Here is a 15,871-nt window from a genome sequence, read left to right on the forward strand (position 1 = left end):
CTTAGAGGTCTCGCTGTGCACAAATTGGCTGTTGTCTTTCCTGTGTCAGAAGGCACTACGCTTTAAAAACAGTTAATTGGCTACAAATTGTTTTGGGACCTACTGAAGTTGTGAAAGGAGCTTTACAAGTGCAAGTTGCTCTTTCCTTGGCACAAATTCTGAAATGCCTTCTATTTAAAGCCAGGGACGTGGTTAGAATATTACTTCATGAAAATCAACATGTTTCAGCAGCTTTAGAAATCATCAGATAATGCAGAAGGAAAGGGTAAAAAGAGACGAGGTGATGCAGGCAATAATACATGGGATGATACACCAGGTAAGGGACAAGGAATGCACTGGCCATTAAGCAGCAATAAGAAGTGTTAAGTCAAGAGTTGACAAAAGACCATTCAACTCATTGAAACTCAACTCTCCAGTATAGTAGGTCTCAATCTTGTTGAGTATCCAAATCCTGGAATGAATTGAGTTGAGAGAAGTCAGAGTTATTCAAGGGAAAGGAAATGTTTTGCATAAGGAAACATGCTTCTTAGGAAGCAGCATCAACACTGGATGCCAACATACAAAACCGGTTGTCAGTAACATCAAATCTCCTGCAGTTGGTCTAGGTTTTAATGCATTCTGGATCTCTGCCAGTAATGTGCCGTGTTAAAACATTAAAAGAGACATTGGATTGATTTCAGACCAAATATAGCCTCAATTTGCAACAATAAATTCTCAGACACAATCACAACACAACAGAGTCATATCAATTATAGTTTAAGGGGTAGGTCCATAGAGATGTAGAGGTCATTTATGGGGAAATTTCAGAATACTCCAACAAGAAAAATTCCAAGGAGAGGACCCACCATCCATGGTTAACTAAAAGAATTAAAGATAGTAATAAACTTAAGGAAAACACATAATTGCACAAAGATGAGTGGCAGGTGAAAAGATTGGACAGAATATAAAGAACAGCAAAGATGACCAAAAGATTGATAAGGAAGGAAGGAAAGATTAGAGTATGACAGAAAGCTAGTTAGAAATATGAAGACAGGTGGTAAGAGTTTCTATAGCTATTTAAAAAAGAAAGCAGTTAACAAAAAGTGAGCATTGGTCCTATAGGAAGTGAGCCTGGGGAATTAATAATAGAAAATAAGGAATAGCAGATTAATTGAACCAGTATTTTGAATGGGTCTTCACTATAGAGAATACAAGTAACATTCCAGAAATAGCTGTAAATCAGGAAACGGAAGAGAGGGAAGAACTTGGAAAAATTACAATCAACAGGGAAGTAGTACTGAGAAAATTGTCGGAGTTGTAGGCTGATGAGTCACGAGGTTCTGATGGACTTCATCCTAGGGTCTTAACAGAAATGGCTAGAGAGATAGTTGATGCATTGGTTTTAATTTTCCAAAATTCCCCAGATTCAGGGAAGGTTCCATTAGATTGAAAAATAGCAAATGTAACACCTTTATTCAAAAAGGGAGGAAGACAAAGCAGGAAACTATAGGCCAGTTACCCCAACATCTGTCATAAGGAAAATGTTGAAAGCCATTATTAATGACATTATAGCAGGGCACTTGGAAAAATTCAGGGTAAGTAGGCAGAGTCAATATGGTTGTGTGTAAGGGTCATCATGTTTAACCAATTTATTGGGGTTCTTTGAAGTAACGTCCTGTGGATAAAGGGGAACCAGTAGATATATTGTACTTGGATTTCCAAAAGGTATTTGATAAGGTGCCACAAAGGTTATTGCAAAAATAAAAGCACATGGTGTAGGGGGTAACATTGGCACGGATAAAAGATTACCAAGCTAACAGGAAGCAGAGCATAGGCATAAATGGGTCTCTTTCTGATTGGCAGGATGTAATGAGCAGAGTGCCACAGGGATAATTTTACAAATTATATAAATGATTTGGGTGAAGAGACCGAAGGTATGTTTGCTAAATTTGTCGATGGCACAAAGATTGGAAGGAAAGTTAGTTGTGAAGAGGACTTAACCTATGTCCCTTTGTAGCCTCCTTAAGTGGGTGGGCAAAGATCTGGCAAATGGAGTATAATGTGAGGAAGTGTGAAATTGTCCATTTTGACAAGAAACAAAAAAGACGCATATTATCTAAATGGTGAGAGATTGCAGAGCTCTGAAATGCAGAGGGATCTAGATGAACTAGTGCATGAATTGCAAAAGGTTAGTACGGCCACATCTGGAGTAGTGTGCACAGTATCGGTCTACTTAAAAGGAGAATGTAAATGCATTGGAAACAGTTCAGAGATGGTTTACGAGACTAATACTTGGATTAGGCAGGTTGTCTTATGAGGAAAGGTTGGACAGGCTAGGCTTGTATCCACTGGAGTTTAGAACAGTAAGAGGTGACTTGATTGAAACACAAGATCCTGAGGAGTCTTGACAGGGTCAATATAGAGACCCTCTTTCCTCTTAGGGGCCTCTGTTTAACAATAAGGGATTGCCCATTTAGGAGAGAGATAAGGAGAATTTTTCTGAGGATTAGGTGTCTTTGGAATTTTCTTCAACAAAAAAATGCAGTGGAAGCAGAGTCTATGAATATTTAAGGCTGAGGTAGATAGATTCTTGATAAGCAAGAGGGTGATAGGTTATCAGTGAGAGAGGAATGTGGAGTTGAGGTTACAGATCAGCCATGATCTTATTGAATGGCAGAACAGGCTCGAAGGGCTGTGTTGCCTAATCCTAATTCGCATGTTTATATGTTCAATTGACTGACTGTGCCCAAGCCATGGTCAGTTCTTACTGTTTACCCTCATGTTCTTGCCTTTTCCCTGCAGCCTTTTATAGTTCTTTTCAATAAGACACCAAATTCCCGTTTTAAGCACTGTCTCAATAGCCTCTTATAGTAAAAGATTCCATATTTCAAAGTGTCCCCATTCCTTCTCAATATACAACAAATCAATGCCCCTAGTGATTGGCAACCAGTGGAACAATGCTCACTAGTCCTCCAGAATTTTGCAAACCTTGACTGGGTTCCTAACCTCCCAGGTTAAAACATTTAAAAAAAACATTTCTTCAAAAATACAGCCCTTCAACAATACCAGGATGTTTCTTTCTTGGAGGCCACATGCAGGCAAGGATTTTCTTCAGACCTGGCATTCACCACATGCCTCTGCTGAACTTTCTCATCCACCCTACTAATAGTCATTGTAGTAAACTTAACTACAGATCAAACTAAGCAATGCACATTATAGCATTGAGACTTCTGCTGTAGGAGTGGAAAGTTTACCTGGCCAACTACCAACCTCCTCCCAAATCAGTAGAAGTCATTAACTTTATCAAATACCTATTCAGTGATGCTACATTTTGGTCCCAAGGACTTTTCCAGATCTCATCACAACTTTGATGCAGGTAAGTGTCAAGGGAGAGTAATTGCCCTCAGTAATAAGACAACATTTGATCAAGTATAGCATCAGGAAGCCCTAGCAAAAGGGGTTGAAGAGAAAAATCATGATTAGAATCATATCTGATGCAAAAGGAAGATGCCAATGGTACCAAGAGGTTACCCATCACAGAACCAGGACATCATGTGGCCTGACCATCTTCAGCTACTTCAATATCCTTGCCCTCTGAATAGGTTAGTAGGCCCAGTAACAGGCAATTCCATAGTGCTCAGCTCAATTCAGAACTCCTCCAATAAAGATGCAGCTCATCCTATCCTACTGTGTGCTGGTTGAAAAAAAAATCATGTACAGCATTGATGTTAACCATCAACTGCAAGCTACTGATCATCTTAAACTAGATGTAATCCAGCCATTTCCCTGCCCCCCCCCCCCCCCCCCCCAACTTCAGGAAGACCACTACTACAGAGTCCTCTATCATAAATGGTGGCAGAGGATCTGAGGTCAGACGGTGAGCCGTTCATTCCAGAGCGGCTCACCATCTGACCTCAGATCCTCTGCCACCATTTATAAGACTCAGATCAGGAACGTTGAGTACTCACTGCATGAGATGAAAAGTTATTTTGCAAGGTTAAGAACATTTCAGATCAATAATATTCACTGCTTCATTATCGGCAGCAATTCAAAAAGTGTTATGGATAGAGGCACATTATAAATAAAGCATTTTGTTTAGTTTCTCCAAGAGCCATATAAGTTTGGCATTCGGATTTTCCTTAAACTCCTTTAACCAATGCCCAGTTCCCACTGACAACAATAAAACTTCCTAGTCTGTAAATACTGGATAGAAGTATTTAATCATGGTGATCATCAAAACCAAAGCCTTCAACGTGCCAAACATATACATCAGCCAGCTGATGGCCGTGCCAGGAAACAATTCAAAGGGGATTCAACAGATTGAAACATTTGAAGTACATAATGTACCAAGTTTCGATACATCATGGCAGAGGCTGAACCTTACTGGGAGATATAACAGGACATATCAGTCCAAGCAGTACTTGTTAGCAGCAGCTCAACTGGGACTGTGTCTGGTGACTAGAGGCTGGAGTGTAGCCTGGTAAGAGTGGGATGCAGTCTTAAAATGGTCAATGAAGCTGGAGAAGCAGTCCAAAAAGATTTGATCTGGGGGCAGATCTGAGAGATACAGGAAATAGTGTGCCTCTTGGTGAGGATTGTACCTGTAGAACTCTGGTTAGTTATACGCTGCTGTTGGCTGGAGATCAGACTAGCTCCCAGCAGTGGAGCCGAAATTCCCTGTGAGGACAACAGAGTTTGAAAGACTTGGTGACTCACGCTGATCCATAAAATCTAAGTGGGCTGCTGAGCCAATTTATTTTTTTTTTTAAAATCGGTCTTAGGTGTATCTGCCACTTAAAAGGTGCAATTATAGTTGATTAGTCCACAACTTGCCTGTCAATTGTTTACCTAGTGTTAATTCTGGAGGTTAGAGAACATGATGGGTAGTATTTGTTGACTCTTGTAGAACAAGAATTCTTCTGTTAGTTTAAAACAGTGGAATTTTGTGGTTTTATTTTCTTGGTAAAGACCTGGTATTTAGAATTTCATTTACTTAAGAAAAAAAAAGTTACTCGTCTATACCAAGATCATAACACAATGTTGGGCTCAAAGATAACTGGTGTACTTCTGTTGGTAGTGTGGGGAGGGTTTGAAATTTGAAAGGCTACAAAGACCTTGTAATTGATCACATACACTATAACATTTTGGTGCCAAGCCCCAAATGCCACTTGCTACACTTCAGGCACTCAAGGTCCACAGCTGTTGTTCCTTGGCTGCTTCCAGGCAGGGTCTCCTGTTCTGGACCCTGCGGCTGAAGCATACAACCCCGTCAGTGTTATACTCAGGAAGTCGTTCCAGGCCAAATTTACATATCAAATCCCAAGTCAGCTTTGTTAGCTATTTCAAATCAGGACTAAGTCTGTCCATTTGTATTAATGAGAAGTTACATTTTTCGTGCAAGGTGAAGAGAGCTTAGTGAAAAAAAGACAGTAAGCTCAAGGTATTTTTCCTCAGCGAAAGAAAGTAAAAAGGGTGACACATTGGCCTGGCCTTTGTACTTCAGTATAAAGAAATCCTCAAAGATGTTGAAACACCAAGTGGGACAGATTCTGCTCTATGCTCCGTTATTGATCCAAGGAAAGATTAGGGCTGATGGTTCTTGAAGTCTTCCCTGTTGGAAATAGGCCTACTGATACTTTATAAACCAGAGCCTTCACACTGGAAGCAATAATGCTAGAGTTTGAGAACAAATCACTGGGACTTGTCCACAGCCCTCACCATTTTGTGGGACTTGTTATAAGCACTCTGTTCTTAGTTGGATTCTACATCCTAAGGAGGAGCAAGTAGTTACTTCCACCTTTGTCTCAAATTTTCATGAAAACATCTGACACGCTGTCAATTGTAGTCATCTTTCTGGGGTCACTGATGCAGCTCTTCATCGCCTGAGGACTTTACTCTCAACTTGTCTGTGGGCAGGGAGAAGCAAGTGAATAAATGGCTTTATCTGCAATGCCGCCTATTCTCCCCCTAGCGCCACCACCAATGCAGAGTACAGAGGTATCAATTGCTGTGAGGTCTTTGTCAATTCCACTCTGAGCAGGATACTGAGAAATAAAAAACATTCCCTAGTGGCATGGAGAGCAGAAAGAGAGAAAAACTGACTAACAGTTGAGGTGTTTGCTTCACAACCTCCTGGTCATAGCACTGCTTGCCAATTCACTCACCTTTCCTGAGCATGCAATAGCTGTGTACTTAAACAAACCCACCCTTCAACAAAACAGAAAAAACAAAGTAGAAACATTCAGGTCAGGCAACATCTGTGGAAAAACAGCAGTCAGTATTTCCAATCACTGGCCCCTTCCTTAATACCAGAAATATTACAGATCAGCATCATTTAAAAACAAGGAAAATAGGGGAAGAGACACAATTGGACAGTATGAAAAAGGAAATTGCAAGAAAATAAACTGCTGCTGGGATAAAGAATAAATTAGGCCAAAGAAAGGATTCAAACAGTACACTTGTTAGTACACCAATACAACGTTTTATTTGCTGAGGTATTTGGTGATTCCACATCATTTGTTCAAAAGGAAGCTGCTAGTTAGAGTATTTTGTTCACCATAGTAACTTATATGAAAGGAGCTCCTACACATTGCAAAAAACAATTGTTCCCAGGTAACTCCCACCCAGTACAAGTTCTGTTTCTTGTCTGGATACTTGGTGATGTATCAACATTCTTGTCAATCACAGGAGAGGAAATAAGTTATAGGGAAAAAAATAAATGGATGTTGCTTTTAAATATGGTTTTAGAGCATTCAAACACTTCATATCTCAATGCAAGATGGAATTGAACATCATATGATGAGTTGGAATATTTTATTTGTGTTCTTTTGAAGTTTAATTTACCAGTGCGGCTCGGTACACTGACAAAAGGGCCCTGCAATAAACAGGTGTCCGTTTTCCTCTTAAAAAAAGAGGACACTACTAAAACACAACTAGGATGTTTTTTTTTATTTTAAACCCGAGTCACAAAAAAACCTCACCTCGGCTGATGCGCTGCTTCTCTCCAGATAGGATGCCAGGAGTGTCAATGATGCTAATGCTTTCCAGCACAGGGTTCGGCAACTGGGCACACATAAATCTAGAAGACAAACAATTTTGGTGTTTGTTTGTATTAACCACAAGATTTGATGAAATAATGCTATATTAAAGTGAATGAAACACACACACACATGGAAGAATAATTACAGCACAGGAGGTGGCCATTCAGCCCATTATGTCTGTGCTGGCACAGCTCACTCAGCTAGCCCCACTGCCCTGCCATTCCCTGTAGCCCTGCAAATTTCCTCTTCAGATAATTATCCAATTCTTTATTGAAGGCCTCGATTATACCTCCCTCCACCACACACTCAGGCAGTGCATTCCAGATCCTAACCTCTGTAGAAAAGTGTTTCCTCATGTTGCCCTTACTTCTATTGCTAATCACCTTAAACTCGACCCTATCACAAAAGGGAAGCTTCTCCCTATGTACTCTACAGTGCATGATGTTGAGCACCTCTTTCAAATCTCCTCTCAAATCTTCTCTAAAGACGACAGCCATGCTCTGCTAATCTATCCTTCTAACTACAGTCTCTTATCCCCTAGGAACATTGTAAATATTTTCTCAATGCCTTTTCATCCTAAAGTGTGCTGCCCTGAATTAAATAATACTCTAGTTGAAGCCAAACCAGTGTTTAATACAGGTTCATCATAACATCTTTGATTTTGCACTTTTGCCTCCATTTATAAAACCCAGGGCCTCAAATGCCTCATTAAATTGCTTTTTTAACCCACCCTGCCACCTTCAACAGCTTGTGCATGTATACCCCCGGGTTCTTCTGCTCCTGCACTGCATTTAGGATGTCATATTTTATCAAAAATGCCCTTCCTATCAAGAATGCATCACTTCACACTTTTCAGCATTAAATTTCATCCATCACTTGTCCACCCATTTAAGCAGCCTATGTCCTCCTGAAGTCTATCACTATCCTCCTCAAAAGTTGTCAATACTTCCAAGTTTTGTGCCATCAGCAAATTTTTACTGTGACCTGCACATCCATGGATTTATCCACGTATTGCTTTATTTCATTGGAATGCAATGATTTTAAGAATAGAGAACTGGAATGAACCTCCAGTCCTGATTTGCCAGGTGGATTGAGGGTGCATTAATGCTTATAAATGTGTGGGGGCAGGAGCTGCATTTTGAGCAGAATTTATCATGTAGCATAAGCAATTTTGAAATTACATTTTCCCTACACAGAATTGATCAAGACAAATCTTCAGTTAGCTGGGTATGGAGGACTGGGATCTGGTTGTGCGCTTGAAACTCTATGACAAACTAGAAATAAAGCAAACTTAGTACAGGTTAAGTACTTAACACTGGGGTGGAGAGGAAGAAGAGAAAAATCGTTGTTGGAAGATAGAGACAGATAAGTCACCATGGGCCTGGGTTTCTTCCAACTAATTACAAAGAAAAATTGGTGTTAGTCAGGATGGTCCTTTAGTAATACTCTCTGCCAGTGAGGACTTGCCAGATGGTAGCATATAGCTATTCGTTATTGGACAGGTAAATCCATAGTTCAAATTCTAGTTTGAGAATTTGAATTCAGTTTTTAAAGAAGCTGGAAATAAAAATCTGGTACTAGTAAAATGATCATTGCTGTAATTTTTTTAAAATTCGTTCATTCACGGGGTGTGGGCATTACTGGCTAGGCCAACATTTACTACCTATCCATCCCTAGTTGCCCTCACAGAGGTGGTGATATACTGCCTTCTTGAATTGCTGCAGTCCATGTGTTATAGGAATACCCACAGTGCTGTTAGGGGTAATACACCCAACCAATTCACTTCAATGAAGTGAATCTGTCATCCTTACCTGGCTTACATGCAACTCCAGTCTAAAGCAATATGGATTACACTAACTGTCCTAGCAAGCCACTCAATTGTACAAAAGCAACTAGCGAAGGACAGCAATGCACAGTTCCAGAACCTACATATTTGTTATTTACCTCATCTAATTTCGCTTGTCGATAGTAGCATTGTATAATATGGGCTTCCCATTCTTCAATAAGTTTATTTTTTTTTTTTTACATTTAAAGACATACTGGAAATAATTCAATTTCTCAGACCCAAATCCCTTGACAGGGTTGCAGTCTCTCACACATTCCACTTTTCCTCAAAGGAATCCCTGTAGAAGTTCTGGGTCTGTTACCTCAGGAATCAATTTTCTTCCTGATATCCAAGGGCTTTGACAATCAGGTTAGTGTATATACCAGCACCCACACATTATCCCTGAGACTCTCTCTGGTTCAGAATTTCCACAGGTAATTAGCAATGCAAACTTAATGGAAACCTGAGAAATTTCACATGTGGTTGTGTAAGCAGTTTTCCTGGAACTTATTGCTGAATTTATGGCAGGCTATCGGAAGAACTTCCAAGTAAATTCAACCCCAGAGTTTATTGAGCAACTCGTCAAAGCTCCTTCAATAGCACCTTCCAAATCTCTACCACCTCAAAAGGAGAAGGGCAACAGACATATGAAACACCTTTATGTTAAAGCTCCCTTCCAAGCCACACTTTCCTGACTTGCAGCTATAATTGCCATTCCTTCACTGTCCTGGGACTCCCTTCCTAACAGCACTAAATATACCTGCACCAGATTGGCTGCAGACGTTCAAGGCTGCTCAACACCACCTTCAAGGGCAATCAGGGACAGTAAATTCTTGCCTTGCCAGCAATGCTCACAATGCTTGTTGGAAGTCAGTCATCTCAGCTCCAGGACATCACTGCAAGAGTTCCTCAGGGTAGTGTCCTAGGCCCAACCATCTTCAGCTACTTCATCAATGACCTTCCTTCCATAAGGTCAGAAGTTCACTAATGATTGCACAATGTTCAGCACCATTCTTGACTCCTCAGATATTGAAGTCATCCATGTCCAAAGGCAGCAAGACCTGGACAATATCCAAGCTTGGGCTGACAAGTGCCAAATAACATGTGCACCATACAAATGTCAGGCAATGACCATCTCCAAGAAGGAGAGAATCCAACCATTGCCCATTGATATTCAATGGCATTACCATCACTGAATCCCCCACTATCATCCTGGGGGTTACCACTGACCAGAAAATCAATTGGACTAGCCATATAAATACTGTGGTTACAAGAGCAGGTCAGAGGCTAGGAACTGTGTGATGAGTAACTCATCTCCTGACTCCCCAAAGCCTGTCTACCATCTACAAGGCACAGGGCAGAAGTGTGATGGAATACTCTCCCCTTGCCTGGATGAGTGCAGCTCCCACAACACTGAAGGTGGACATTGTCCAAGACAAAGCAGTCTGCTTGATTGTTTGTGGATGTGATGCCAGTCACTCCCTCCATCACTGACGCACAGTAACAGCAGTGTACACCATCTACAAGATGCACTGCAGGAATTCACCAAAGCTCCTTCCATAGCACCTTCAAACCCAAGACCACTGCCTCCTAGAAGGACAAGGACAGCAGATAGATGGGGAACACCACCGCCTGGTCGCTCTTCTCCAAGTCACTCACCATCCTGACTTGGAAATATATCGCCGTTCCTTCACTGTTGCTGGGTCAAAATCCTGGAACTCTCCCTAACAGCACTAAGGGTGTACCTACACCACATTGACTGCAGCAGTTCAAGGCAGCAGCTCATCACCACCTTCTCAAGGGCAACTAGGGTTAGGCAATAAATGCTGGCCCAGCTAGCAAAGCCCACATCCCGTGAATGAATAAAATAAAAAAGAACAAGAATAAACCGTAGTAAAACCACGTGGAAGGGTTGCAGTTCCAATACCCCAGCATGAAATTCATACCCCAATAGTCAAAACATGTATAACTCAGCATCTACATGAGGGAGAAAAATGACTTCCACAACTCCGCTACCGCTCTGATGTTGCCAAACACGTGGTAATATTTACATTTGCTAATTCTAAATATGCCATTGTATTGCAATAGCGTCTACAATAAAACTTATACTAGCAGTACATATTCTGCTGTAGATGTAGATAATGCTTTATTAAAACAATTTTTAAAAAATGGGCAAACAAACTCATGGCACAGACATCACTAAGGGAGTTGAAAAGAATACAAGAGTTCATACGAACAGTCCAAGAATGAATATGGCAACAAAGTGAGGTAGGAAGAAAAGAAGATTTCCAAAACAGGAATTTAGCTCAAGGTGAAATTCAAAAATAGAGGAAGGAGCAAGAGTAGTTCAAGTGAAATTAGGCAAATTTAAAATTGGTTGAATTTTGATATCATGCATAGCGAGACTTGCAGGCTGTGCAGGAAGGGAGAGTGATGCATGGTTCCTGCAGGATGAGAGCCGAGGAGATGTCGATTCTGGCAAAGACATCTGCCGGAAACATCCCCAACTCATATCAGAACTCAAGGTGAGCAGTTAAATGTGGGTGAGCATCACAGAAGTAGTGATATGGTTTGAGATCAACACAGAAAAAAGGTAAAAGAAATGAGCAAGTTGAAGGGTAATGCAAGATAAAAGCACATAGTGCATCTTATGGGGAGACAACAATCTAGTGGAGAGTTAAGCGATATTTTATAAAGGTTCATCAAAACCTCCTTGTTTTTCCACTCCATGCCTCTATTTATAAAGTCCAGGATCCTTCATAGCTCCTGCGTGGCAAAGAGTAGTCTCAGCGCTTGGAAACAGTCGTCAACCCAATGCAAATAATCAGTGGTACATAGAGATCAAGCATGTACAAAAGCTCCCAGTCCTGTCTAATGTCCCACCTCTTGATGGGTGCTGGAGGCAAAAAACACGAGTTTGACTGCACGGAGGCCAACTCAGAACTGCAAATCTATGAAGACCTTCAGAAGTTACTAAATGTGACTCCAATCACAAATCTTTCTGGAATACTGAATGCTTTGAGTGATACAGGTTTTGACAAAGGAAAAAAAAAGGACAAATCTCCGGGCTGACACCAATTTTGCCAAAGATTGGTCGAGTGAGTTGACCAGTATAGCCATTGACTTCCCTCGAAAAAGTGGTCTCTCAACAGAATCAACTCTTCATGCAAAGAGATCATACTTTCTCCTTAACTGGACCTTCAATGTCAGTCCAGTTTGCAACTGTGGTTGCCCAGATCAGACCGTTCACCACAATGTGAATGGACATGACCTACAAAAATTTGCTGTAGGATTCGAAGCAATCCACAAAACAGTACTGTGACCTGGGCTGTCCAAATTGGATTTAGAGCAACACTTCCAAGTGGATAAGGCTTTTAAAAAAGATAATAGGAAACTATGGTTTTAAGGCAAGAGGTATAGAATACAAAAGCCAATATGTAATAAAAGCAGAACAGCTGGAATACTATAGGTTATTTTGGATTTCACATGCAATAAAGGATGTTGAAGTAAGACGGTACAGTGTAGATTGACTATGAAACTGCCTGGTATGATGAAACATGAAGAAAAACCTGGAAACATTGGAAGAGGAGATTACATTGGATATAGCAAAGTTATTTAAAAAAATTGAAGGGATGGAACAGGCTGCCTAGAAACAGATGGTTTCAGTGATTCCAAGGTCACCTTCTCAGGCAGTGCCTCAGGATTGAGGATGGCTTGCTTCTACTGTTCCAAGATAGCTGATAAGTCTAATGCATGATCTGCAGACTGACACATGCAGGTCAGGTGGTGCGTGAAGGGTTGATCAGATGAGGCGTTTGGAGGTTTGTGCTCCACGGCTTTGGCTTCACCTCCACATGCTCCCAAAGTCTCTCGATGTGCTCAGTGCCTAGGGTGTAGGCCATCAGGTCCTGGGGATTAGTCAGATTTTAGTCCCTCAAGTTCCTCCAATATTTTATCTGATATTAAATTTCCTCATCCATTTTAGCCTGTAAGTTATTTCCATACCAGAAATGGACACTTATACCTTCTACTGCGAAGGCAGACAACATATTTGTTCAATGCCTCTGCCATTCCTCATTCCCCATGATAATTTCTCCTGTCTGTTTCTAAGGGATCAGTATTTACTTTAGCCACTCTTCCCTTTTTATATACTTAAAAGCTCTTAACTATATTACATACAGTTTTATACAGTTTCTCATTTTATTTTTTTCCTTTTTATCAACTTTTTGGTGGCCCTTTGCTAGTTTTAAAACACTCCAATTCTCAGGCTTGCTACTGTTTATTGTAACATTGCAAGCATCTTCTTTTAATCTAATGCAATCCATAACTTTCTGAGTGAGCCAAGAATGTGTCCTTCTGGAATATATTTTTGTTGAACATTCTGGATTGTTTCTTTAAATGTTTCCCACTATTCATTTACCTCCATACCTTTTTAGTCTATTTACCCAATTAACCTTAGCCAGTTCTCCTCCTCATATGGCTTTAAGATTTTTCTTTGATTGGAATACATCAATTTCAAACTTAACCTGAAACTCAAATGGTATTATGGCCACTATTTCCCAGTGGGTCTTTTACTATGACATTACTAATTAACCCTGCTTCATTACAGAATACTAGATCTAAGATAGCTTTATCCTAATCGGTTGCACAATGTACTGCTCCAAGAAACAGTCATGAAAATATTCTACGAACTCATCTTCTGGACCATTCTTGATTTGATTGTCCTAGTCCATATGAAGATTAAAGTCCCTCAATGATTACATCTCCTTTGTTACAGGCTCCAATAATGTCTTGAATAATGCTCTGCACAACTGTATAACCACTGTTAGGGGTCCTACAAACTGCTCCCACCAGTATTTTCTGACTCTTGATATCCCTAATTGCCACCCATACTGATTCTGCTACATGATCCTCAGAGGCAACATCCTTTCTCAATAATGTTCTTATGTCATCCTTTACCATAAGGGCTATCCAACCTCCTTTGCCACTCTTTCTGAAATATTTTGTACCCTGGAATATTTATTTCCCAAACTTGATCACCTTGTAACCATGTTTCTGTAATGATCAGATGAAAATAATTTCTATTATTTGAGACACTAATTCATCCATCTTACTGCAGATGCTTCAAGCAATCAGATAAAGTAACTTTAACTTATTTTTTACTTGTATTCCCTGCAATGACTTTATGCTCTGAATAAGAAAAAAAACTGTAAAACTCTGTCCCTATCCGTCCCACCCTGCTCATCTTTACCCACACCTCTTATACTGTGCCAATACATTGACCTCACTTTGGATTTCTAAGTCTCCCTTCACCCAAACCCTACCCTGAAGCAGAGGAAGGTATTAAACTATGAAGAAAGGATAGGGCAGTGGCATTAAATTTAGATTGGCCTTGCAAAAACCCTGTATAAACATGGGCCAAATGGCCTCTATGGTGGCCTCCACATGGTGCTATGAACTGCAATAATTACATGATTGAAGCTCTCAGGAATGCTGCAAGCAGTTATAATGGTCAGGTTGAATCCAACAGTCACACTGAAAAATGTTACTTTGACATGCCTCTGGCATTTGAATTAAACTTTCATCCAGCTTATTGTATATTGTCATGGTTGCAGAATTATATGAAAGCTTAACCAACTGAAGGAAAAATCTTAATTTAACATTTTCACAAGTGAATAAATGCCATCTCTCTCCATTCCCCCCTGATCCCTCGAACATGTGTAAAAATATACTGCAAAACTAAAAGTCGCACCAACTTTCGTCATCTATTGAACAGCATCTGCCAGCTTAAGTGCTACCGGAGAAAATAATCAAAGTTAATAACTGCTCACAGCCTCCCTCCATAAACTGGAGGTTGTCCAAAACTCTGCTGCCCATGCATAACTAGCACCAAATCTTCTTAACTTCATTATGATCACTATGCTCATTGACCTACACTTGCTCCCAACATCTCAATTTTAAAATCTTATCCTTGTCTTCACATCTTACGGTCTTGTCCCTCTCTAACCCTAATCTCCTCCAATCCTCAAATATCTGCACTCAATTTTGGCCCCTTGAGCATCCTCTATGTTAACTGCTTCACCACTGGCAACTGTGTTTTCAGTTGCCAAGGCCATAAGATTTGGAATGCCCTTCTAAACCCTCTCCACCTCTTTCCTCTTATGATGCACCTTAAAACGTACCTCGTTCAAGCTTTTGTTACTTGCCTTCAACTCCAGCATGGTGTCAAATTTTGTTTTATAACACACAAACACTGGGTTGCTTTACTATGTTATGGTGCTACATAAACACAAGCTGTTGCTGTATAGATTAGCACTTTCATTTAATGCAGTATGATGAAACCAAAAAGAGAGATCGTGACAGGACTCATGATTTTGAGCACCTCTATTAAATCGCCTCTGAACAGTCTTTCCTCCAAGGAGAACAGTTTGCAAAAACTTGCTTTGCACAAATTGGCCAGTTTTCTGCAAAACAATTCTTGGAGTTGTAGACACTATTGTAAAGTCCCCAAGTCGTGAGAGGCACCACACAAATGCAAGCCTTTGTGCATCACAGCAGCCCACACCTTCCATTAGCAACAATGCCTTCAGCTGCCCAGGTCCCACCTGTTTAGAAGCTTTCCCTAAACCCTTCTGCTTTTCCGACTTTTCTCCTTAAAATACACCACACCCATGCCTCCTCTCTCATTATATAGAGGTGTTACGTACATACAAATGCTGTTTCTGCCTCACGAGTGTCAACACTTTGTGATTCTGTGTTTGAAGGTGGGGTGGAAAAAGAGGCCACACAAAAAAGCTGCTCAAGCTTTTTCACTTAATGTTCATATTTAAGAAGGTGAGGGAGAAGGAGCATGAGGCTGAACCAAACTTCAAATCAAATTTTAAAAATCGCCTGCATTTCATTTGCCTTATGTTCTTTTCTGCCATTGAGAAATTCATTCCTCAATCAGCAAAGTCCTGAGAGCAATTCTACCATACAGTAGTATGCTTTGTTTAGAGCTCAAAAAAGCATTGCCCAAGCTGAAATC

At 40.5% G+C, this 15,871-nt stretch overlaps 1 protein-coding gene across 1 annotated transcript in view; it reads right to left on the bottom strand.

The window, feature by feature from the left end:
- LOC121278228 (EH domain-containing protein 3) overlaps positions 1–15,871 on the bottom strand; it is an 88,715-nt gene that overhangs the window by 48,795 nt on the left and 24,049 nt on the right. Inside the window, exon 3 of the mRNA XM_041188448.1 lies at positions 6,960–7,057. Coding sequence (XP_041044382.1) covers positions 6,960–7,057 — 98 coding nt within the window. The remainder of the gene's footprint in view (positions 1–6,959; positions 7,058–15,871) is intronic.

The sequence above is a fragment of the Carcharodon carcharias genome, chromosome 5 (genome assembly GCF_017639515.1).
Source record: "Carcharodon carcharias isolate sCarCar2 chromosome 5, sCarCar2.pri, whole genome shotgun sequence".
Lineage (NCBI taxonomy): Eukaryota > Metazoa > Chordata > Chondrichthyes > Lamniformes > Lamnidae > Carcharodon > Carcharodon carcharias.